A 22,818-nucleotide genomic window follows, 5' to 3' on the forward strand; every position below is an offset into this window, starting at 1 on the left:
AAGGTTGGGCAGAGCTGTGTTTAAGGACGGCACACCTCGGCAAAGATGCGGGTAATCGCGTCAGGCGATGACATCAGCCCGCCGATTAAGTCAAGTAAGTCATTGGTTATATGCGTTCCCTTTGGTTTGCTTCGGGCAATGGTACATTTCCGGCAGTTGAAGGTAGTGTTCCTCGAAATCGTCGATGTTTGGACATCACTACGAATGGACGGGAATGGGGCGCAGTTCATGAATAAGAGCGTAGTCAATACCAGGGTGTGTGAAACAACCTTGGTTGCACCGGTGTTCCCAACGATGCAACTTACTAGAAGCAATGAAATGGTGCCAATCCATACCCAACGCTTCTGCGATTGTGTAGGTTGGGAAGCCTACCCAATTGCAGAGGTACGAGAGTTGAATTACGACGAAATCGTTTGCGTTCTATCACGTAACAGGGTACATCGTAAAGTGGGGGGAGGGGAGCGGTGCAACCAAGATTGTTTCTCACGCTTCTTTTCTGGACTATTAGGTGGTATTGAGCGTGATCACCCTCATACTCATGAACTACACACCTAACTCTATCTCTCCGCGGAGAGATCCCAACACCGTCAATTTCGTCATATGCTGCCCTTAATAACTAAACCACCGTTTATGTATTTAATAGAAGAGGTGCACGGCTTATGTCACAATGCGTTTTTCTGTATTCATTGAGTGTTCGTGAATTCCCTCTTCAGAACAACATTCTACGGCTGTTCTCACCTTCTATTTCTCATACACTTATGTATGCTTCATCAACACTAGGGTTGTGTTCGCTAGCTTTTTTTTCTCTGTACTGTCTTTCAAGTCAATTAACCATGAGCCCTTAAATTCACCATCCGGGGCTGATAAATAATGAGAAATTGAAAGATGGGTTTAATTTTCAATTGTAATTGTGAACTATCAAAACTCTTACTTTACACATTTTGCACGATAGATGTTTCAAGTGCCAGACACGACCAAGTACATACACGGCGTCACCCTTAACAGTTTGCTTTAAATGTTGTGAAAGAATCCGAAAAAAAAATGCTTTAAATGAATTTAATCGTTGTGAAAGAATCCGAAAATAATTAGTTGGTTTTGCTTCACTCAAGGAACAAAATATTTCTTGAAATTCTAGAAATGTACGAAACTCCTAATTTTAGACTATAATGTTATCATAAATCATGAATCATTACGTATATGGTCGAAATAATAAAGTTTACATCACGATATGAAAGCAGGAACGATTGGTGGTATAGTCCGCACAAAACGACATGAAGCTCATTGCAGTTGCGTAAGCGACTGCACTCGAAGCACTCGAAGGTGGAGCTAACGGTTGCGATCGACCTCACATTATAGCTAACTTGCGCCGGCGCACCAAGCCGATGCCGGTGGAGCCGTCGCACCAAATTTTATAACTTTCTAGCGTCGAGGCACCAACGTGACACCGGTGGACCCATCGCACCCCCCTTCTTGAATTTCGTGACTCACACACACACAAAAACACACACACACAGACACACCTTCTTTGGGTATCTTTCACCTGCGAACCAATCTGGCGCCGGTGGACCCGTCGATCCCCCTGCTATACTTATCAGGCGCCTGTGGACCAATCTGGCGCCGGTGGACTTGTCGCACCCCCTTTTTCGAATTTCGTGACACACACACACACACACACACACACACACACACACACACACACACACACACACACACACACACACACACACACACACACACACACACACACACACACACACACACACACACACACACACACACACACACACACACACACACACACACACACACACACACACACACACACACACACACACACACACACAGACTTGCTGGTTTCAGCTTCGCTTGCTTTCGCTGATCAATGAAAGTTAATAGTAGTGGTGTTTTCTGTAAAATTAGATGTTTTTTTTAACAACGCTTTCCTTCTCTTCTTTATATTATAAATTAAGGCTAATCATAACGGAGTTTTCCTTCTAAACGCGTCAATTCTACATTTGGAGAATATTCGACCATCAGCTGCAAACACTCTTTCGATGCCAGAATAATATATGTACAATTTGAAAGCATTACTCGAGGTATGTGTATTCCTCCTGATTTCCCCCAATAGTTATCACAGAATGATGTTTTAACATAAAATGACGTGAAAGACATCATCCTACTGATAGAGATAACGTTCCACGTCAGATTACATAAACATCTTGCTACTTTTTAAGCAGTCGTTTGGATGCGTGTTTCCACTTTCTGAGAGCGGCATGCTACAAACTTGAGGCGAACGAAGAAGGAAATATGCACGCAGAGGAGTCATGAAGGTGAAGAGCAAAGCGCCCAGTGGTTATAGCTATGAAACAGCTGCAACTATTTATCTTTTACGTCATGCACACTGAGTTATTGCGCACCAATGACCGGGTCCACCGACGTCGGTGGATCCATCAGATACCTATTGGGGAATACCTATGGAAAGAGGTGCGACGGGCCGGTGGACCCGTCGCACACCCTTCTATAGGTATCTGGCGCCGGTGGACCCGTCGCACACCCCTCTATAGGTATCTGGCGCTCGTGGACCCGTCGCACCTTCTTCCATAGGTATCTGGCGCCGGTGGACCCGCCACCCCCTTCTATAGGTATCTAGCGCCGGTGGACCCGTCGCACCCACTTTTATGGGCATCTGGCGCCGGTGGACCCGTCGCACATCCCTCTATAGGTATCTGGCGCCCGTGGACCCGTCGCACCTTCTTCCATGGGTATCTGGCGCCGGTGGACCCGTCGCACCCGCTTCTATAGGTATCTGGCGCCGTTGGACCCGTCGCGCCCCCCTTTTTGAATTTCGTGACTGACACACACACACACACACACACACACACACACACACACACACACACACACACACACACACACACACACACACACACACTCACACTTGACAGAATAAGCCCGTTATTATATACCAGTCTGAGCGTCCGGCTAAAGCCGGACTTCAGACTTTCTGTGGTGTTTGCTTCGCTCGCCTTCATTGATCAACGAAAATTATTATTAGTCTTATTAGTTCTATGAAATTGGACTTGTGTATCTCCAACAATCTTCCTTTCTTTTTTAGATTATAACTAAAAGCGAAAGATTTCATGGTCTTCTTTCTAAACGCGTCAGTTCTACATTTGGAGGACACTGGAACTTCAGCTTCAAACACTCCTTATCAATATATTATAGACAAAATTTGAAAGTATCGCGCGAAGTATGGGTTTTCCTGCTGTTTTCTATAAACAGTTATCAAAGAATGGCGTTTTGACATAAAATTACGTGAAAGATATCATCCTACTGATAAAAATAACGTTCCACATCAGATCACATAAACATCTTGCTACTATTTAAGCAGTCGTTTGCATGTGTGTTTCCACTTTCTGACAACGGCATGCTACGAATTTGAGGCGAACGAAGAAAGAAATAGGCAAGCGGAGGGGTCATAAAGGTGAAAAGCAAAGCGCCCAGTGGCGACGCCTATGCAACAGCTGATACCATCTATCTTTTGCGTAATGCACACGAAGTTATTGCGCACCAATCCGACGCCGGTGGACCCGTATTAGCCATATAATAGCTGTCGCACTCCATATTATAGCTATCTGGCGCCGGGGTGCCAATGCGACGCCGGTGGACCCGTCTCACACTATTTTGTAGCCGTCTGGCGCCGGCGCACCAATCCGACGCCGGTGGACCCGTCGCACCCCTTTCTATAGGTATCTAGCGCCGGTGGACCCGTCGCACCCACTTCTATGGGCATCTGGCGCCAGTGGTCCCGTCACACCCCCTTCTATGGGCATCTAGCGCTGGTGGACCCGTCGCACCCACTTTTATGGTCATCTGGCGCCGGTGGACCCGTCACACCCCTTTCTATAGGTATCTGGCGCAGGTGGACCCGTCGCACCCTATATTATGGCTATTTGGCGCCGGTGGACCCGTCGCACCCCCTTTTATAGGGGTCTGGCGCCGGTGGATCCGTCGCACCCTCTTCTATTGGTATCTGGCGCCGGTGGATCCGTCGCACCCCCTTCTATTGGTACCTGGCGCCGGTGGACCCGTGGCTCCCTCCTCTATAGATGTCTGGCGCCAGTGGAAGAGGCCGTATGAGTTGTGCACATTGATGTGCTGCATGTAAGAGTATCACCGAAACGCACATCACATCCATTAATATATGTACCAATAACAATCTTGTTGGAGCCGTAGAAATGTTAACCGAGCAGCAGCCGATCAAGGGTTCAGAGGAAAGAAAACCGAGCAGCAGGCCGATCGAGGATTTAGAAGAAAGAAGACCGAGCAGAAGCAGCGCAAACGAGTCCATCGCGACGCCCCAAGATGCCGCGAGGAGCCGAAGGTGAGGCTTCGGAGTCACATCTCGAGAACTTTCTTGCAGCAATGGTTGAACAAATGCGGATTCAACATGAAGAAATGAAAACGCTGCTCACCGCCTTGGCACCCACGCAGAGAACTACCGTCTAGGACGTCAGCAAGGATCAATACGACCAGCTGAGTAAGGATGTGCAAATGTTCGTGTCCGACGAAGAGGTGGGTCACACTTTCGCCTATTGGTACAAGAGGTACGGACCGGTCATCAGGGATTCGGTCTTGCTGGATAGCAAGAAGCGCGATTTGATCCTCATGAAGCTGGACGAGGATGCATATCGCAATGATGCTGATGACATACTACCGAAACAACCGCACGAAATCGATTTCGAGACGACGGTCGCGAATCTGGAGAAGCTTTTCGCGTCAAAGAAGACGCTGATTCGACGACGGTACGAGTGTCTCAGGATAAGCTGCCCGCCGCTGACGGCCAGTTGTGTACCATTCCGCGACTACGCTAACATGATCAAGCGGATGGACGAAGACGCTCGACTGAAGGAGCTGGACTATACAGCACTGAAGACGCTACAGTTCGTAGCAGGACTGCAGGATCCGTCGCTTCGTGAAGTTCGTCTGAGAATACTCCGTCGACTGGATACGCACACAGAAGATGCGCCGTTGACGATAGAAGACCTCGTTGCTGATTGTGAGAACTTCACCGCATTGAAGATGGACAACACAGACATGGAAGGAAGTCATGGTATCCATGTCATGCAGAAAAAGAATATGAAGTGCTTCAATTGTGGAGGACCCCACTACAGAAGCACATGTCCACTTCTCTCCTCCAGCACTGGGCAGAAGATGCGACAAAAACCAAGAAGACGATCCAACCGTCGCAGAAAAAGCCAGTGTAAGAACGTTGTCACCTTCGCCACTGAGAACGCTCGAACCTACCTCGATGTCAATATCAGGGGACGTTCTCTACGCTTCCAGCTCGACACAGGCGTTGGTATCACGTCGAACGTGGAAAAAGCTCGGATCTCCACCCTTGGAACCCTGTATCATGCCAGTCAAAACGGCAGATGGATCACCGATGAAGATTGATGGAAGATTCTCCACAGACTTCTTTGTCAGAGACCGGACAACAGGGAAGAACATCCTAAGTAATGGAACTTGTTACGTCACCGAATGCACAAATCTGCTAGGACTGGAGTGGTGTATTCAACTTCCAGCGTACAAGGAGTTGAAAGACAAATACCACTGCCGAATGGTGACTAAAGAAGAAGCAAACCGAGAGGAAATCATCGCAGACTTGAAGAAGCAATACGCAGAAGTGTTCAAGTGCGGACTTGGCAGATGCGTCAAGACTAAGGCGAAGTTGTTGTTGAGGGACAACGCAGTACCTGTTTTCAAGAAGAAGCGACCAGTGCCCTATGCCTCCGTGCCGGATTTGGATGCTGAAATTGATCGGCTGGTGGCCGAACAAGTGATATCCCCAGTAGAGCATTCAGAGTGGGCCACGCCTATCGTTGTAGTCAAGAAGAAAAATGGGCAAATCCGCTTGGGCGGAGACTTCTCGACAGAACTGAACGATGCGCTGCAGTTGCACCAGCACCCGTTGCCCACCGCGGAGGACGTGTTTACAAAGTTGAATGGAGGACAACTTTTCACGCAAATCGACTTCGCAGAAGCATATCTGGAGGTGGAAGTTGAAGAAGAATCGAAGGAAATGCTGAGGATTAATACGCACAGAGGACTGTACCGCTACAATCGTCTACCCTTCGGCGTGAAGTCAGCACCTGGCGTATTCCAGCAGATCATGGATTCAATAATATGTGGACTGGAAGGCGTTGCTGCCTATCTGGATGACGTGATAGTCACAGGCCGCACACAACAGGAGCATCGCCATAACTTGGAAGCACTATTCGGAGGGATCCACGAATACGGCTTCCGCGTCCTATTGGAGAAGTGTAACTTTTTGATGCCTCAGATCCGTTATCTCGGATGCATCATAGATAAGGACGGACGCCATCCTGACCCAGTGAAGATTGAGGTCATCCGCCAGCTGCCAGTACCGAAGAACGTGGCAGAGGTTCGCTCGTTCCTTGGTATGATCAACTACTATGGATCGTTTGTCGCGGAGATGCGCCAGTTACGCGCACCGCTGGATGCTTTGTTGAAGAAGAACGTTCCGTTCAAATGGAATGAGGAATGTGAAGCAGCCTTCAATCGCGCCAAGGAAGTGCTTGCTTCAGACCTGCTCCTGACGCATTTTGATCCTAGTCTGGCTATAATTGTAGCGGCCGATGCATCAGACCATGGAATTGGAGCAGTGATTCTGCACATGATGCCGGATGGGACCGGGAAGGCAATATGGCATGCAAGCCGAAGTCTCACCGCTGCAGAAAGGAACTACGGTCAGATCGAGAAAGAGGGACTCGCCTTGATATTCGCTGTTAGCAAGTTCCACCGTTACATATATGGACGTCGATTCAAGCTCCTCACGGATCATAAGCCGTTGCTACACATTTTCGGACCAAAGAAAGTGGTGCCCGTATACACGGCAAATCGACTGCAACGTTGGAAGTTGATACTTCTCGGATATGACTTTGAAATCGAATATCAGAAGACGACAGAGTTTGGACAAGCTGACGTCTTGTCACGCCTGATCCCTCCAAGACCGGCTCAGACAGAAGATATTGTGATAGCCAAAATTGAACAGGATATTCTTGCTGTTCAGAGTGCTGCTGTGAAAGCACTGCCCGTGACCAGGAAAACTACTGAAGAAGAGTCAAGGAAGGATGAAAGGGTATCGCAGGTCATATGGATGCTGCAGACAGGAACATGGCCAAGCAAGCCTAAAGAACAAATCAACAGCTGGAAGGCTCTGAGCCGCGAATTGTCAGTGCAGAACGGATGCCTGTATTTTGGCCACAGAATCGTCGTGCCAACCTCACTTCAAGAAGCAGTTTTGAAGCAACTGCATGAAGGACATCCACGAATGGCAAGAATGAAGATGCTCGCCCGAGGATATGTGTACTGGACGAACATCAACAGGGACATCGAAGAAGCTGTACGCCACTGCCGTAACTGTCAGGAAGCTGCGAAGATGCCAAAGAAGACAGTTCTCAATTCTTGGACCACTGAGAAGAAACCGTGGGACAGAATTCATATACTATGCGGGACCACTGAATGGTAGGATGTACCTTGTGGTAGTGGATGCGTATTCGAAGTGGCCAGAAGTCTTTGAGATGTCGTCGTCGTCAACCACTGCAACGTTGAGAGAACTCAGAACGCTGTTCGCGCGATTCGGAAATCCCAGGGTGATCGTGTCAGACAACGGTACGCAGTTTACAGCGAAGGAGTTCCAGGAATTCTGCGACATGCAAGGAATTGAGCACGTTCGCTCGCCGCCGTTCCATCCATAGTCAAACGGTCAAGTAGAACGCTTTGTAGATACCTTGAAAAGAACCCTTCAGAAGATTAAGGAGGGAGGGACGTCGGAGAAACTTGCGGAATTTTTGCAGTGCTATAGAAGAACACCATGTGCATCAACGCCAGGACATCTTTCTCCAGCGGAGGTGTTCCTAGGGCGCCAGTTGAGGACGTCATTGACGCTGCTGAAGGAATCAGCTAAAGAAGAAGGAACGCGCAATGTGGAAATTGAAGAACAGTTCAATCGTCATCATGGAGCACAGAAGAGATCGTACCACCAGGAAGAACTCGTGTGGGTGCGTGACTACCGCCCGGGACATGAGAAATGGATCCCTGCTCGTGTGAAGAATCGCTATGGACGAGCCGTGTACGACGTGCTAACGGAAGAGGATGATTTGTGGAAAAGACACGCTAACCAGATGCGTGGAGAAAAACATCAGAGAGTTAGCTGCGAGAGGACTGAAGCTTCCAAGATGCCGTTCAACCAGGAAGACCGACGGTACCATGGTATGGCAAGGACGATCGTCGACATCAACGACAATGTCAAGGATCGAACACCAACTATTGTGCCGCCGGCAACGACTAGACCAGCTCGACAACGCCGACCGCCTCGTCGATTGCAACCTGATCCGAAGATGAAGACGTACGGGATGCATTCATCTTAGGGGGAGGTGTTGGAGCCGTAGAGATGTTAACTATGTTAGTCATGTAGTTGTATATCTTGTGTTATTGCCATTGTATGTTATTTCCATGTGTTGAGAGGTTCTTATTAACCAGCTCAATGTACGTAGCAATGTTTGGCACAGTTGCCCGATTTTGGTTTAGTTTTGGGTGAGTACCCGGTCCGATAAACTGCCTCCACAACCACAACAAAGCTATCCACAACTGGCTTGATCCTTCAATTCATTGGAAGTTTGTGCTACTTAGAGTGGCATTCTGATGGATCAAAATTCGCTCCTTTGCACACATCAGTGAATGTCCTATGATTGTATTGCATTCTACACCCACAGCAGCTAATTTTGGAGCGAAAAACAAAATGCACTGGCTAGGATTATTCGAACTAAAAAAAATAGCTCACTTGTAGCGCGTCCGGCTTTGTGATGTCCTCATGGCACCCTGGGCATTTTATGAGCCAAATTCTCTTCTTCTGTAACATAAGCAGGCATTATTTTGTCTTATGAAAACGAGTAGCTAGTGAAAGGTGAACCTTAGCACCGTTTCCGCCCATCACATCAAACCAAGAGTGGAAGAATGAATGGCATAGTGCTGACAGCCATGTTGTATCCACCTTATTTTTGTGATAAGCACTTTCTACACTTCACTTTGAAGTGATTTCTGAAATTGTTAGGCGACTGTGCGAATCATTAGCAGTGGTCCTGTTCCTCTGAATTCCTCTTGCATCTTGCAAAGATGAACTTTAGCCTTTTTTTTACCAGTAACAAGATCTAATGGCAATCATTTTGAAGTGGTTGACTTAACTTGACTTAAATGGCGAGCAAATGTCATGGCCTAACGCGGCTTATCCGCATCTTCGCCAAGGTCGTCCTTGAACACATTTGAGCCCATTCCGTCTGGTCTTCCCCTAGAGTTCGCGCAGAATTTGTCCGCATGTCGCTGTTTCATATTCCACGGAACGTTACTTCTCACCTGAACTGGCCGTCAATGCCAAGTTTCTTAAGGTCTTCCTTCATCACTTCATTCTAGAACTTTCTTTTACGTCTGGTTGGCGTTCTCCAGTTATGGTCTCGCAGCATCCTCAAGGCAACTTGGACAAAGCGATCCGGTAGGATAATGTGATCAGAAAGCGAAGACGGTTTCCCCCGACTATTTTGGAGGGGAAGGGGACAAAATATTGATGTTCTCCTTGTGTCATCCGCCGGTACACCATATCCACTTCTGAGTAAAGTTCTTCAGTTATAGCTCACCATTGCTCAAAAGTAGCCAAGCATTCGTCACATTCCCCTCCATGCAGTCGAGATTCTCCTTCACTGTTGTCGTCGGCGCTGTTCAAGTATCCGATCTGTATGTTGTACTACGGATGGGATATTTGGGCAGCGCAGACGGTAAATTGCGGATTGATAGACTCGCAGCTTGACTTGGTTGGCAGTGTGGTCGACCACAGGCACTTTGTCAAGGGGTGCGTATCGTTAGATACCCGCAGCCTCCGCGACAACCTATCCTTATTGGAAACGACTGGCAACGGCCACTGTTAATTGCTCTGCGCATCAGTTGATAGCGTCAGTACAGCATTGCGCTGCGTTCACCTTATGCCCCGCCCATCACATCGTCCATCTTCGGCCCTCATCGTCTAATGAGGTGCGAGACATGCCTCGCAGGAGCACGTCATCTCTGTTATTGCTTCTGTTCGGAGTATCGATCGCCTACGCTTAGAGATACACCGAACGATTGCACACGAAATCCCAGACATGGAAAATAAGTTTTATTTCTGTAAAACAAACAAATCGAAACATTTACAAACTGCTGCAGTATCTTACATAGATTAAATAGTCTGTATAAATACAAATATACATCTACATTTTTCAACTTTTGTTTTAGAACGTTTTCAATTTTCAGCTTCATTTATGTTTTCTGATGTTGTTCTTTTCTTGTACAAATCTTCTGCGCTCTTTCTTCATTTTTAGCACTTTCATTTTCTACGTCTTTTTCCACTTGCTGCGTTGGTACCTTTTCGTCCTTTGAACCTTCCTAGAAGTCAACTCTATCACTTAATTGCAATAGCAACGCAGCACATGACCTCAGTGATGTGGTAATGGATGGGCGTGGCTTAGTGATCGTAGGTGGACTAAGATATCCCTGCTCTGGCCTACCGACGGCCTCTTCTGCAGGCACTTATTCGGCTGCAGATAAAGGGCTCGGGTACCTAACGACCGCCTCCTTTTGTCAAGGGGTTGAATGCAGAACTGGTCTTAGCAAATCTTTGCTGAATATTTCTCTCGTAGCTGCCGTCGTTTTTCAGGATGCAGCCCAAATACCAGAATTTGTCCACAAGTTCAATTGGTTGTCCATTCACGCTGATTCATGTTGGGGGTCTCGCAGAGACATTTATCAAGGTGGAGTCTTAAACCTCTTGCAACTTCGCACTGCTTGAAACGGATATTACTTCATCGCCGCAGTACTCGAGTTCGATCAAAGGACATCCAGATCGTGCAAGAACCATATCAACGAGACATTACTGAACTGTTCTTCGCATGACACCATCGACAGCAAAGTTGACCGAGCAAGGTCCCACGACAGTCCCTTGTCTTACTTTAGTTTGCATTTCGAACGGCGAAGTAAATCCGTCTGGTGTTCGAACAGCAGTAATTGTTTTTCTGTTCTCTTGATTTCAGCATTCCTGCGCTGATTCCATCGTCTCCGCCAGATTTTCCATTCTTCATTTTTCGGATACAATCCAGAACTTCCGACTCGATGGTGATTTTGGGCTATATTCAAAAAATGTCCTCGTTGATCGCGATGAACGTCGGTCGCTGGACGTGCTGAATTTCAGACACTGATGGTGCTTTTCGCTAGAGCAAGATGTTGAAATCTTCTCCCCAGCAATAAAAAAAAACACTAATCGATTACCTGGTATGACAGCGAGCAAATCTTTGCATAGCGGATTTCCCCCTCAATATGATGCGATTAGCACCCATGTGACCAGCGGGACTGCTTCGAATTCAAAATCATGAATTCAGGGAGGTTACATATAGGCGACTGACTACAGTAACAAAGAGAAAGACAAGATATTTGTAACATGACATGTAACAAATAAAAACACGATGTACTGTACAACAGTACCGGACCCAGTGCTGACAATTGGATAAAGTAGATGTAATGCACGCCGTTGATCAACCTTGCAGGAGATTTGCCTGCGCGTACAACTTCAGTTCAGGATCTTTTGAGCTTCATCATTGTTTTTTTATGTCCTCCTAGACGAGTCCGATATCAATTTATCGGTCTCGTATTCCTCCGCAAAAGATTCATTAATGAAAGTATTTTGTCAATATCTCATAAAATTTATACACTGTTGCCTAGATATTGCACACAGTGAGAAACATTTGACTCTACCAACTAATGTCCGTGAACTTTTTTTTTTTGAAAATAAACATTAAAACAAACATTACCTAAATCTTAGTCTCGCCGGCTTTGCCATCGTTAATTTGTATTAAATTCTGCCTGTGTAGAAAAAGTAAATTTTATTTTGCAACGTATATATCTATCATTTTTCCTCCCCTTTATTTTCAGATAGTGGTTCGAGCATCACTTTATTACGACACATCTTTTCTCGTTTATGGTGATCATGGAAACTGTATTTTATTAATCTTAAACAGTGGTAAGAGAGGCACACTGCAGAATGGGAATATTTACAGCGATTCGCGAAACATTGAAGCATTTCTTATCGAGTGATTCTCTTCTTGACATTCTACACTTTGCGACCATTTTTGCGTTTCGGTTCAAAATTTGAAATTCTATCTAAAATTCTTTTCCATACGACTACATTTTGCATGAAGTTCTGATGTTACAATCATTGCGCAACGTTTCGCAATCTTAGCATTGCGGTGTCGCTATTTATGGATTATAATGGAACATGAACTACTCCACATATTTACGTTGGATACAGGGTTCTGAGAAGGACATCCCAGCTTCTAATTCTCGACCTGGAAAACCTACGCAAAAAACCTCAACAAAGGAGTTATTTCGCAACCAGAAACACGGTATGATTCACTATCGTGCTCAATTATTACGGAGCGCATTCGTATCTTCTCTTCCTCCTGGTAAGTTGGTTTGCTATGTACATCTTCATTCTGAGAAAATGTCTATTTTCTGTTTTGCTTTTGCAAGTGTTAAAACTCTTTAAAAATGAAAAAAGAAATTAGAACTGCTAGAGATTTCTATTACATACTGTGTACTATAAATAAACAAGTATACATAACTGTACTACATATTTATTTATTTATTTATTTATTTATTTATTTATTTATTTATTTATTTATTTATTACGCTCAAAGGCGTGCCCAGAGTAAGAGGCAAGGAATGAATACAAATAAACAATAGAAAATCTAGCAATGAGAAGAGTAGAACAAGAATAAGCAGGGATAAGTCACAACATCAACAGTAGAGCAGGAGACAATTTATAGTAGCTTCCAATCACATCAGCCAGCAAGATGCCCTCATAAAATTAATAGGTACAACACCGGCAGTTCGGCAAGCGGGTATACTGGCTCACCCCGCTCAACCGGTGAGTAGAAAAGGAAGCACTAACATTATAGGATAGGTAAAGGGGAATTACAACAGTGCAGAGGAGGTTCAAACTAAATATCAAAGGAACTGCGCATAGGAACCGCGCGTTAGAACGCATTAGACTGATCCTTGCTAGGAAAGTAGAAGCAAATAGAAGAAAGTTCAAAGGAAGAACAAATCAAGCTACTAGTTACGTAAATAATAAAGCAAAATACAACACCGAAGACGAAACAAAGGCGCTGAAAGGTCAAATATAGACGGAATCGAAGGAAAGCCTAGAAAATCGAAAGCAGGGAGTAGGCGATCTCGCTTAGGATGCCATACGAACTGACATTGTTGCTGAGGAAGATGAGGAGATGAACTGTTCATCGGAAGAAGCTGAAAAAGGAAGCGAGAATCTAGGGAATTTCGAGATTAAAAAGTTGAACTAAATTAACTTGACTCAGCCTTCGTTTAAAAATCCTGGTGCTTTCGGCCATGAGCACATGTAGGGGAAGAAGACGGAGCCATTTGGCGGTACGAACGAAGAACGAGTGTGAGAGGTGTGGAAATTTTCTGCCAAGGTCTCTTTTATAAATTCCAAACCCCCCTATTCTGGTACTACTAGGTCTAAACACCCAGTATTTGCTGGGAGACAGTTTAGTTTCGTTTCGGAGGATTCGAAAGGAAAATACTAAATCAGAGATTATTCTTCTGTAAAACAAGGGTTTTAATACTAATGCATTCAATCGATCAGCGTAATTGGGTATGTTTTGGTACTCATAACCAATTCTAATGAAAACTAGCCTCGTGAAGGTTTTTTGGACTTTCTCAATCTTAGTAATGTATCTCTTGGTATAGGGACTCCAAATCTGAGAGCAGTATTCCAAATGAGGTAAAACAAAAGTTTTATATAACAACGTAAGGATTTTAGGATCATTGCAGCGAATATTGCGAAGGATTGTGAATAGAACCGTGAATGCTCTTTTTAAGATATAATCAATGTGGATGGAAAACTTCATAGAAGAGCTGAACCAAACTCCTAGATCCTTAGTGGTATCGCACTTTTTAACAGTATCCCGTTTATCATATAGTTTGCTGAGTCGCCGTTTCCAAGATGCAATACGCAACATTTGGTAGGATTAATTGCGAGGCCCCATTTGGATGCCCAGAGAACAACACTATCCACAGTAGATTGTAACTGGGAGAACATTGCATACCGGTTTTCAGAGCTGTAAATACAATAAATTTTAATATCATCAGCATATAATTGTGCTGTGATATTAAGAGGAGAGGATATTGATATATATATATATATATTATTATTATTATTATTATTATACACCCCATGTACATGTCATAATGAGAGCAGAACTTGTCAAACCTTTCCGTTTTCTCAGCTCCAATTGAAGATAAATGATAAGTGGAATTCCATACTCAGAGCACAGGTAGAATTTTTATGTTTCTCTAAAACCTTTCGAAAACTGAAGTTTACTTAATGATTTTTGGTAAATTCTATCCACAGCACTTGCTTTCACATATTTATACTAACATTTCACCAAAGTACACACCTTCACCAGAGCACGGCAATATGAAAACCCTACCACAGATAAGATACCTCTCTGCTTTCCTTTCATCTCCGATGAAATGAGCACTGCCATTAGGCGGTGTCTGAGGAGAGCAGACTTGGATAGCTCCGTTTCAGTCGTTGAAATACCACCGAACAATTTTAAACATCAGCTAGTTCGGAATCGTTTGTACGGTACCATCTGCACAACACCGAACTGTATTATTTGTCCCACAGGTAGACCAGGAGACTGCCTGAGATTCGGGGTAATCTACCTGATTTCTTGCACGAGCTGTGGCGACGAGTATGTCGGTGAAACGGCACGACCGCTGTATGTCTGCATCAAAGAGCATGTGAACGGCAAGAATACGTTACAAGAATGGACACCGTTAGGTGTCGATAACGCGGGAGCTCGCGCCATATGTCGAATGGTTCTTCCGATCCGAATGTGACATTCGAACCAGTCGCCCTCGTGATCGATCAGTCAGCGGTCCATGCTGGGCGTCTCCGATCTAAGGTGAGCATTCAGTGTAGTCGCTAAATTGGTGATTGAAAGTAGGCGTGGAGTTTATCAGTTTAGTTGTGGAGAGGTTGGCCGTTTAAATTGTAGATTGAATCGCCCTTTTCAGGCTCTGAAGAAGGCGATATTGCCGAAACGTTAGCCAATAAAATTATTTAACAACCACGTGTATAGCTTATCAAACTCGATACTGCATATGTGGGTCCTTTTCTGAATTAGAATAGAAAATTGAGTGTTATGCTTACAATCGTACCTACTCTCCTAGCCCTATTTTTCGTGTAGAGATCCCATCATGTTAATTTCAAAAGATGTTGCCTTTAAGAGGTGTCCCGCTATGTCTAACACGGACTCGAGACAATGGAATGCATCTCGGATATAGGGATTTTTTTCACCAGAGTTTAGGATTTGATTTCAGAAATGTAGCCACTACCTTCCTTCCTTTCCATATCCTTTCGGTTTGTTGCTGTACAAGATACGAGAAAATAAGAAGAAGAATTCGTACTGCAAAGAATTGACGAATTAACATTTGCATAAGCTGTACTACATCTAGATGATATCATGCTATATAATAACGGGCTTAGTCTGGAGTGCCGACGGGTCCACCAACGTGAAATTGTTGCGCTGACGCCAGAGAGTTATAAAATGGGGTGCGACCGGTCCACCGGCATCGAGTTGGTGCACCGACGCCAGAAAGCTATAAAATGGAGCGCGACGGGTCCCATGGCGTCGGATTGTTGCGCCGGCGCCGGATAGCAGTGGATATCGGGAAAGGTAAGTGAGACGTTGCAATCGTTTCATATCCAATGCCACTGCACGTCTTACATTGCACCCCTATGGCTCCTCTGCGTGTCTATTTCCTTCTTCGTTCGCCTCAAGTTGGTATGCTATGCCTGCCTTCCTCAGAAGGTGGAAACATGCACGCAAACGGCTGCTTAAATAGTAGCCAGCAGTTTACATGATCTGACGTAGAACGTTATCTTTATCAATAAGTCTTTCACGTCATTTTATGCCAAAACATCATTCTCTAGTAACTGTTGGGGGAAACAGGAGGAAAACCCATATTTCGAGCTTTTAAATTTTGTCTATAATATATTCGTAAGGAGAGTTTGAAGATGAGGTTTGAATGTTCTCCAAATGTAGAACTGACACATTTAGAAAGAAGACTATGAAACCATTGGCCTTTGGTAATAAAAAAGATGAAGAAAGGTTGTTAGCGATACAGAAGTCTAGTTTCACAGAAAACGGCACTAATATTAATTTTCGTTGATCAGTGAAGGCGAGCGAAGCAAACGCAAAAGCAACCACAAAAAGTCTGACGTCCGCTCTAGCCAGACGTTCAGACTGGTATGGTATAATTCAAATATTAGAATGAAATTATTGTGAAAATAAGGAAGGTTCACGTAAAGCCTTGCTTTCTTCTAAATGGCTTTCGTACTCAGCACACAGCTTCAACGAGCACTAACCTACTGATTTTTACACAGCTGGGAATACTCATCTACCTGTGCACAGGTCTGGTCTCATATACATAGGATGGTGCAATTTCCTCCCTTTTTCTGTCTTTATATTCCTATTCTAACAACCGAGGATAGACGTGCAAGCTTCTTTTGAAGCGAATTTACTTCGTTCGTTTTCTAAACCATATCCTAGGTGAATTGTTCATTTCATTATTTCTGGCTTCAAGTCACACATTTCCCAGTGGCGGAGGACTAATTGCTAGTCGGTGATTTCGTTCATGATAGTTACTCAGTTCTTGAGGAGTAATGACGATCGCTTTGACCGCACACGCATAATCAATTGCCGGCAAGATTAAGGTCGTCGATATTGATGGCCGTCGTCGCCAGTAACTCCGGATCATACTAGGAACCCTAGCTCTCTATTCCACTCGCAACAAGAATGAAGGTGATAACTTTGATCCTCAGTAAAGAAATTTTCTCCTTATTCAAATAAGTGTTTCTTCGAACTCGTTTATGGTAGAAATTACAACCACGTTGGTATGAAATGGAATTTCACACTTTGGAATGAATGTTGGCATGAATAGATAGTTAGATAAATCCTTCTAATTTCAAACTATAAATCCCTTCACACATTAGGGTTGAGTCTTCAAGTACTTTCTAAAATAAGGATAAGTGACTATGTGTAGTTTTACAATGTAACTTCTTCCAAATACATACTCGTACAAATAATAGCACAATTCTTACCGAAATGGTTTTTAGAGCTGTCTTTTTTTTGGATATTCTATCTGTTCTTTGTCAAAAAAAAAACAGTTGCAAATTTCGATTTAGAAGACATATGTACTTAGTCGCAGAAACCATACAATACTGAGAATTATGTCAACATCAGGTCTAGCGCGAGTCTCCTAAGTGCAGACTTTTTCTACCTTTGGACAACTTTCCTGAGGGTCCTCAGACAATCTTTTTTTCCTGCCGTCATAGTTATGACACTTTTTGTTTCAAGTTTCAAGCATAAACGAGATCATAAGATCCAAACAACAAACACGCCAATGGAATATCTTGCTGAAAGCGACAACTTCCACTTGGGTTGGACATACTAAAATTTTCGGAGAAGTATTTTCTGCCACTTCTATCATTAATCTTACATTTCGTAGTGTACCATGAATTTCAACCTTTTTTTTTTTGAATCGCATAGTTTTTGTTAAAGTTTTATTCCCATCTTCAATTGTTGAACCTAAATGTCACAAATAACCATCTCAACAAAGAAAAATCTCGATATGTAAATAATACTATGGGGAATCTTCTGTAGAAACTTTCAAGAACGGTACCTCTATAAATCCACTATATACCTATGTAACTACAACTAGTTCTTTTTTTTCCACGGAACATCATGTTATTACAAAGAGAAGGAGCTGCTCCTATCTTCGGTCTGTACTTCGGCAGGCAGTCCAGCTGTAGAATGAATGAAATGTTGATTGATAGGTACCACCTCCTCTTCTTCCTCCTCCTCCTCCTCCTCCTTCGTGAAGAAGGGAAGCGCTGGCGGAGCCGCTGAGTGTGATGCGAGCGATCCGCCTGGACAACCGGCTGGCCGGCCATCGATTGCACCGAGTCGGAATCGCCGGCAATACCGTCTATCTGCAGGTGAATAGTGTCGAAGACAATCTCCGCACACTAAAGTTCTTCCAATGAACATTTCCTTCTACGAAGAGATCCGAAATATTTTATGCTTCTGAGACGTTCTTTGTTTAGCCGGCAGTCCCAGACTCGGTGCAGTTATGGAGTCTTCACACATTGTTTCCGAACAGTTGGCGTCAGATTTTCTGTCTTCCTGTGGAGGAAGTCTTCTACACCTTCCCCACATGCTCGTACCATCATCCTGTGTTATACGTTCTCGTTATTGCTATTTTTGTAAGCGATCTTAGTAAATCCTCTAACACTGAAAACGACTGCTTGAATAGCGATTTAATTCTTTTAGAAAGGAGAAGAATACCCTCGCATTTCTATTTTCCAAGTTGATAGGGAAAGCGGAGAGAGCAACGAATACAGGTGTGTGGATATCTTATGTGAACGAGGAGCAACTGATGTTTTAAACTCGCTTGTTTAATATGTGCTGCTGTTTCCAGGCTAGCGGTTGAGTCAGGACCAGCGTTTGATGAAGTGCCGCTTGAAAATGCTATTCTCGGATGTGGCCTTGATAGTTTGCACATTTACGACCGAAGTATTGTTATGGGACCGATACCGTATTGGAAAATCATTTTGCGAGAGGTAACATCTTTCCATGCATCACAACCGCAATGGGCTACACCTGTGGATTACTTATTTTTGTCCGATTTCGCTCTCATGGGAAGGCAATATTCTGGCCGAAGTTCTTCTGATCCCGGATAAAGCTTTCTCCTCCTGAACATCATCAAGTCGTAGAGAAGTAATTGCGACGTGAAAGTAAGATTTCTGTTTTTGAGGGAACATTCACATTGGAGCGAGACGACATCGAGGATGAATCCGGTGAAAAATGTAATCGATTCCCGATCGCAGTTGACTCAGGCAAGCCATAAAGTATTTTTTTTCTAATTATCAACATTAGAAACTGATTATTTAATTATTCGCCTCCTGTTTAAAAGCATGTTTTATTCCGTTCATGCCTCTTAACAAGATTTATAATGTAGATATCAGTCACATTGAAATGGGTACCCTCTCTCCCACAGACGAGCACTACTTTGAAGCCGAAAATGTAAATTAATTGAAGATCTGCGCTTCGCTGACATTCAGTTCTGTATTTCTTGGTGCGGGCGGGTGTGGTGTAGCGGTTAGAGGTTCCGCTTCCTGCACGATCGATCGGAGGTTCGAATCCGCCCTAGTGCTCACCAAGCCTTTCATCCCTCCGGGGTCGATAAATTGGTGCCAGACTTGTCTGGGAGGATAAAAGCACTGACTTGACACATCGGCTAGCCACCGCAAGTCATTGTATAGGCCAGATACACGTTCGTAAACCTGAAACGATTCTGAATTGAAGTGAACGTGGGGGCGCATCCCAAGCGGATTGATTAACGCCAGAAACTTCATCCTTTATTTATCTTTTGTTTTTTGGTGCTTCAGAAAAATAGTCGGGTGTTCAGATCTACTTTGTTTGGTTTTTCCTTTTTTAAATTAGTTTTTGAAGCCTTTCCTCCTACTATCGCTGCTCCACTTCTTATAAAATCTTGTTCGATCCTCGCTGTAGATGGGCGCTGTGAGCTCATATTCCGTTCGTCCGGAATCATCAAAATCCAGTATTGTGACAAAGAAGGTAGATTAACAATAATAGTCTAATTTTTTTATTCTTACCTGGCAAAACAACTTCATCACAAAATTCATGAAATATCGATAAGTGGGGGGATTTCGATTCTTTCTTATACATTGGGAATTCCTGGCTCCAAAAATCGCCAAATTATATGTGCTAAAATTATTATTTGTATATATATATATATATATATATATATATATATTCTTTTGGAAAGTGTGCAGAACACCCTGCAGTATTTTTGAGGTTTTCTAAGCTCAGGTCATTACTTCCCCAGATAGACCTCTACAATTTTCTAAAATGCCAGTTCTTTTTTTCGAATGAGTTCCTTCCATTGTTAATGTCATCCGTATGGTTGACGTTGTAGATGCACAGCATCTGAGCGCCAAGAACACGCAAACAGTGTTTCTATACTTTTTGAGAGTTGTTAATTGTGCAATCAACCAATTCAAAAAAAAAGCTAGACTTTGCCTTTCTGTACAATTATGGTTGACAAGAAACTTTTAATGCCCAGAGTATGTTGGTAGGCAATTCCTAGCATACCTTAAATTTCAAATGAAAATTTTCTATACTATCTATTGTTGTGGTTGGAACAACGGTTTAAACTTTTGGCAAAATAAATGTGTACCACGTTCTTCCTGTTCTTAACAAAAAATGTCAAGTGTTTCATGTCCTTTCTCAGAGAGTGTGTCTTCTCTACAGATTTTTATGCATGTATGTTTAGCTAAGCGTGTGTTTGCCCGCTTGCGCGATGACCACTCCTTAGTGGTGTACAACCCTGACACGAAGGAATGGCGACCATACTTCCTTGCTCCTGGTTCTCATTTGAATGTGAGCCGTAAAGATTGTAGCCAAAAATTGCTTACTAATGCTAGCTGCACAACTTCAATTCATTTCGGTACAGCTGCACTCACTCAATGTACGAGGGTTGCACGAATCATTCGGGAGAGCAGGACGTAGGGTTGGCGCCGTCGAATCTCCTCTCACGGTATACTCAGATGGACCGGTCGTTGTGGCTAGGATCAAAATCGGGCACAAGCAATTCTTCTATCGAGTTATTTTTGGTAAGTGCATTGTCTTTTTTACTGTATTCATATTTCAAGTATACCGCGGACGTGTAGGAAGTATCAAATTATTTTGACAGTAACAATGGATAGACATCGGAGTAAAGTGGGAACATTACAGTCGAGCATATGATGCCGACCACACATGCTATTTTATATCGTGATTTGCCAGTAATTTTCAAATCGGTTTGGTAGAATTTGGTTTATCTGCTCTGGGAATGCTCGCCCGTAGAGCTACGCACTCCTTTTGTTCTCATTGTACGCTGTGTAGTAAACCATAAAAGCTTTGAACGCCCTTAGTCTTCTAAGTACCAGCTGGAGATAAGGTTGTGATCTCTCAGCAGTCTTGATGGTTCGACTTTGCTGAGATTTTGGTATGGATCAACCTGTCTGTCTATGTCAATCTATGTAAACTAAAGGTCAGAATATAATCCTTCGACCGTGGCTATCGTCTCGGCGTCGTCGCCCTCCTCAGAGCTCCGTCTTTCTGTAGGGTGAAACCTGCTCTTAATGAAGCATTTTAAAGAATTCAATTGTTTTGACATTCCAAGCTCTGACGAAGGCAATAATACTGAGACGTTAACTGTAATAGAACCCATTAACAGTCTTTATCCTTGCTTTACATAATTTATCGAAAAGGTTATGGCCTTAAGCACTTTCTTAAATGACTGTCAATCTTTTGCGATGCCGTCAAATGAAGTCTGGAATAATGTAGGTATGTTATTGCAAGTAATGATTTTGCTAGATCACGAGAAGTGCGAATTCCTATGCGAACAACGTGGTTGGGCAATGTTCTCAGGAGGAGTAGACCTAATGTTCTACACAATTGTTGGAGAGAACTCCCTGGTTGTTGTTGGTATACGAGCTATTGCAATCGCTCTGCTACAGGTGCAGGATTAATATTTATTATAGCAGTTTTCGATCCCTTCGAATTCCTCCTTTAGCCTCCCACGTTGGCTGAATGTGCACTGATGTCACTACAGGATAAGCATTGTAAGAAAGATGGTACTGGTGCCCGAATGGGAGGTCTTTCTCCTGAGGATGTCAAGAAAATGGTCGGGTATCGTGGTTCGTCGCTTATCCCCGTCTGAATCAAATGGACCCTCATTATTTCTTGGTTTAGACAATAGTGTTTTCGGTCTTGAAGAATAGTCTCCAACATTTCACACTTGTTCATCAGAATGACTCTACCTATCTTATTAGTAGAAGCTTATCTGTCGATACTGAGGTCTCCATGCAGTCTTTTTCGTATTCTTTGAAGAAAGAGATTTTACTTTTTCCACTACATATTAAAACTACAAGCATAATTTTATCGGCACCACTTTTCATAACTAACTTTACTTGTTAGAATTTCGTAGACTAATTATCTGATGGATGTATAATTCTCGCTCAACCGTTCATATAAAGTTATTTGTTTATATGTAAACTTCCTTCCACCCATACCTATGCTCTCTTTGATTACTGTAGCGAACACTATTGTACAAGTGTTTCAGATGTTTTTGACTGCGCTACTCTTTCCTCTTCCAATTCTAGTCACGTTTGATAAGTATATGAATCTACTCAGAACTATGATTATACAGTGCTTATATAGGTGCTTATTCTAACAGGAAACAAAAAAAATCAAGCGGAGTTTTCTTCAAGTGTACAGAAGAAGAAATATAAATTCAATATGGGTGATCATAAACTCAAAATTTATACATTCAAATACATTAATATGTTAGACCTCATAATACTAAGTAATTTTGAAGTAAGATTGTAGAGGAACTCTCATGGAAAGTCAGGAAATGAACGAAAATACGTTTTTAATATCGATTTGCTTGGTGACGGAACTTGTAGCAAGTACAAGCTATAAGTTCCGTCACCAAGCAAATTAATATTTAGAAAAAAATCCCGTGAAATCTGAACTTAATATCTCAAAATGATGAACA

The 22,818-nt window shown here is 43.5% G+C and overlaps 3 protein-coding genes across 5 annotated transcripts; 2 read left to right on the forward strand and 1 right to left on the reverse strand.

Moving 5' to 3' along the window:
• Nucleotides 1–45: 45 nt before the first annotated feature.
• On the forward strand, nucleotides 46–8,453 carry RB195_010799 (uncharacterized protein; the record flags this gene model as incomplete). Of its 3 annotated transcripts, none has more annotated exons than XM_064191949.1 (6): nucleotides 46–94; nucleotides 4,266–4,384; nucleotides 4,510–5,113; nucleotides 5,175–7,548; nucleotides 7,676–7,754; nucleotides 7,833–8,453. In XM_064191949.1, the coding sequence occupies 6 exons, from the start codon at nucleotides 46–48 to the stop codon at nucleotides 8,451–8,453; spliced, it is 3,846 nt and encodes a 1,281-aa protein (XP_064049532.1). The 3 variants fall into 3 exon arrangements, with proteins under 3 accessions (XP_064049532.1, XP_064049533.1, XP_064049534.1); XM_064191950.1 differs by lacking the exon at nucleotides 46–94 and adding an exon at nucleotides 2,420–2,484 and having other exon boundaries at nucleotides 4,231–4,384; XM_064191951.1 differs by lacking the exon at nucleotides 46–94 and having other exon boundaries at nucleotides 4,366–4,428.
• A 4,762-nt stretch (nucleotides 8,454–13,215) lies between these two features.
• Nucleotides 13,216–13,508, reverse strand: RB195_010800 (uncharacterized protein; the record flags this gene model as incomplete). The annotated part of the gene is made up of 2 exons (XM_064191952.1): nucleotides 13,216–13,407; nucleotides 13,467–13,508. The coding sequence occupies 2 exons, from the start codon at nucleotides 13,506–13,508 to the stop codon at nucleotides 13,216–13,218; spliced, it is 234 nt and encodes a 77-aa protein (XP_064049535.1).
• A 4,598-nt stretch (nucleotides 13,509–18,106) lies between these two features.
• Nucleotides 18,107–21,981, forward strand: RB195_010801 (uncharacterized protein; the record flags this gene model as incomplete). Its single annotated transcript, XM_064191953.1, has 9 exons — nucleotides 18,107–18,190; nucleotides 18,299–18,457; nucleotides 18,525–18,595; nucleotides 18,673–18,814; nucleotides 19,009–19,090; nucleotides 20,551–20,657; nucleotides 20,731–20,890; nucleotides 21,636–21,778; nucleotides 21,835–21,981. 9 exons carry the CDS (start codon nucleotides 18,107–18,109, stop codon nucleotides 21,979–21,981), a joined length of 1,095 nt encoding a protein of 364 aa, XP_064049536.1.
• Between the last annotated feature and the right edge of the window lie 837 nt (nucleotides 21,982–22,818).

Source organism: Necator americanus, chromosome III, assembly GCF_031761385.1.
Source record: "Necator americanus strain Aroian chromosome III, whole genome shotgun sequence".
Classification (NCBI taxonomy): domain Eukaryota; kingdom Metazoa; phylum Nematoda; class Chromadorea; order Rhabditida; family Ancylostomatidae; genus Necator; species Necator americanus.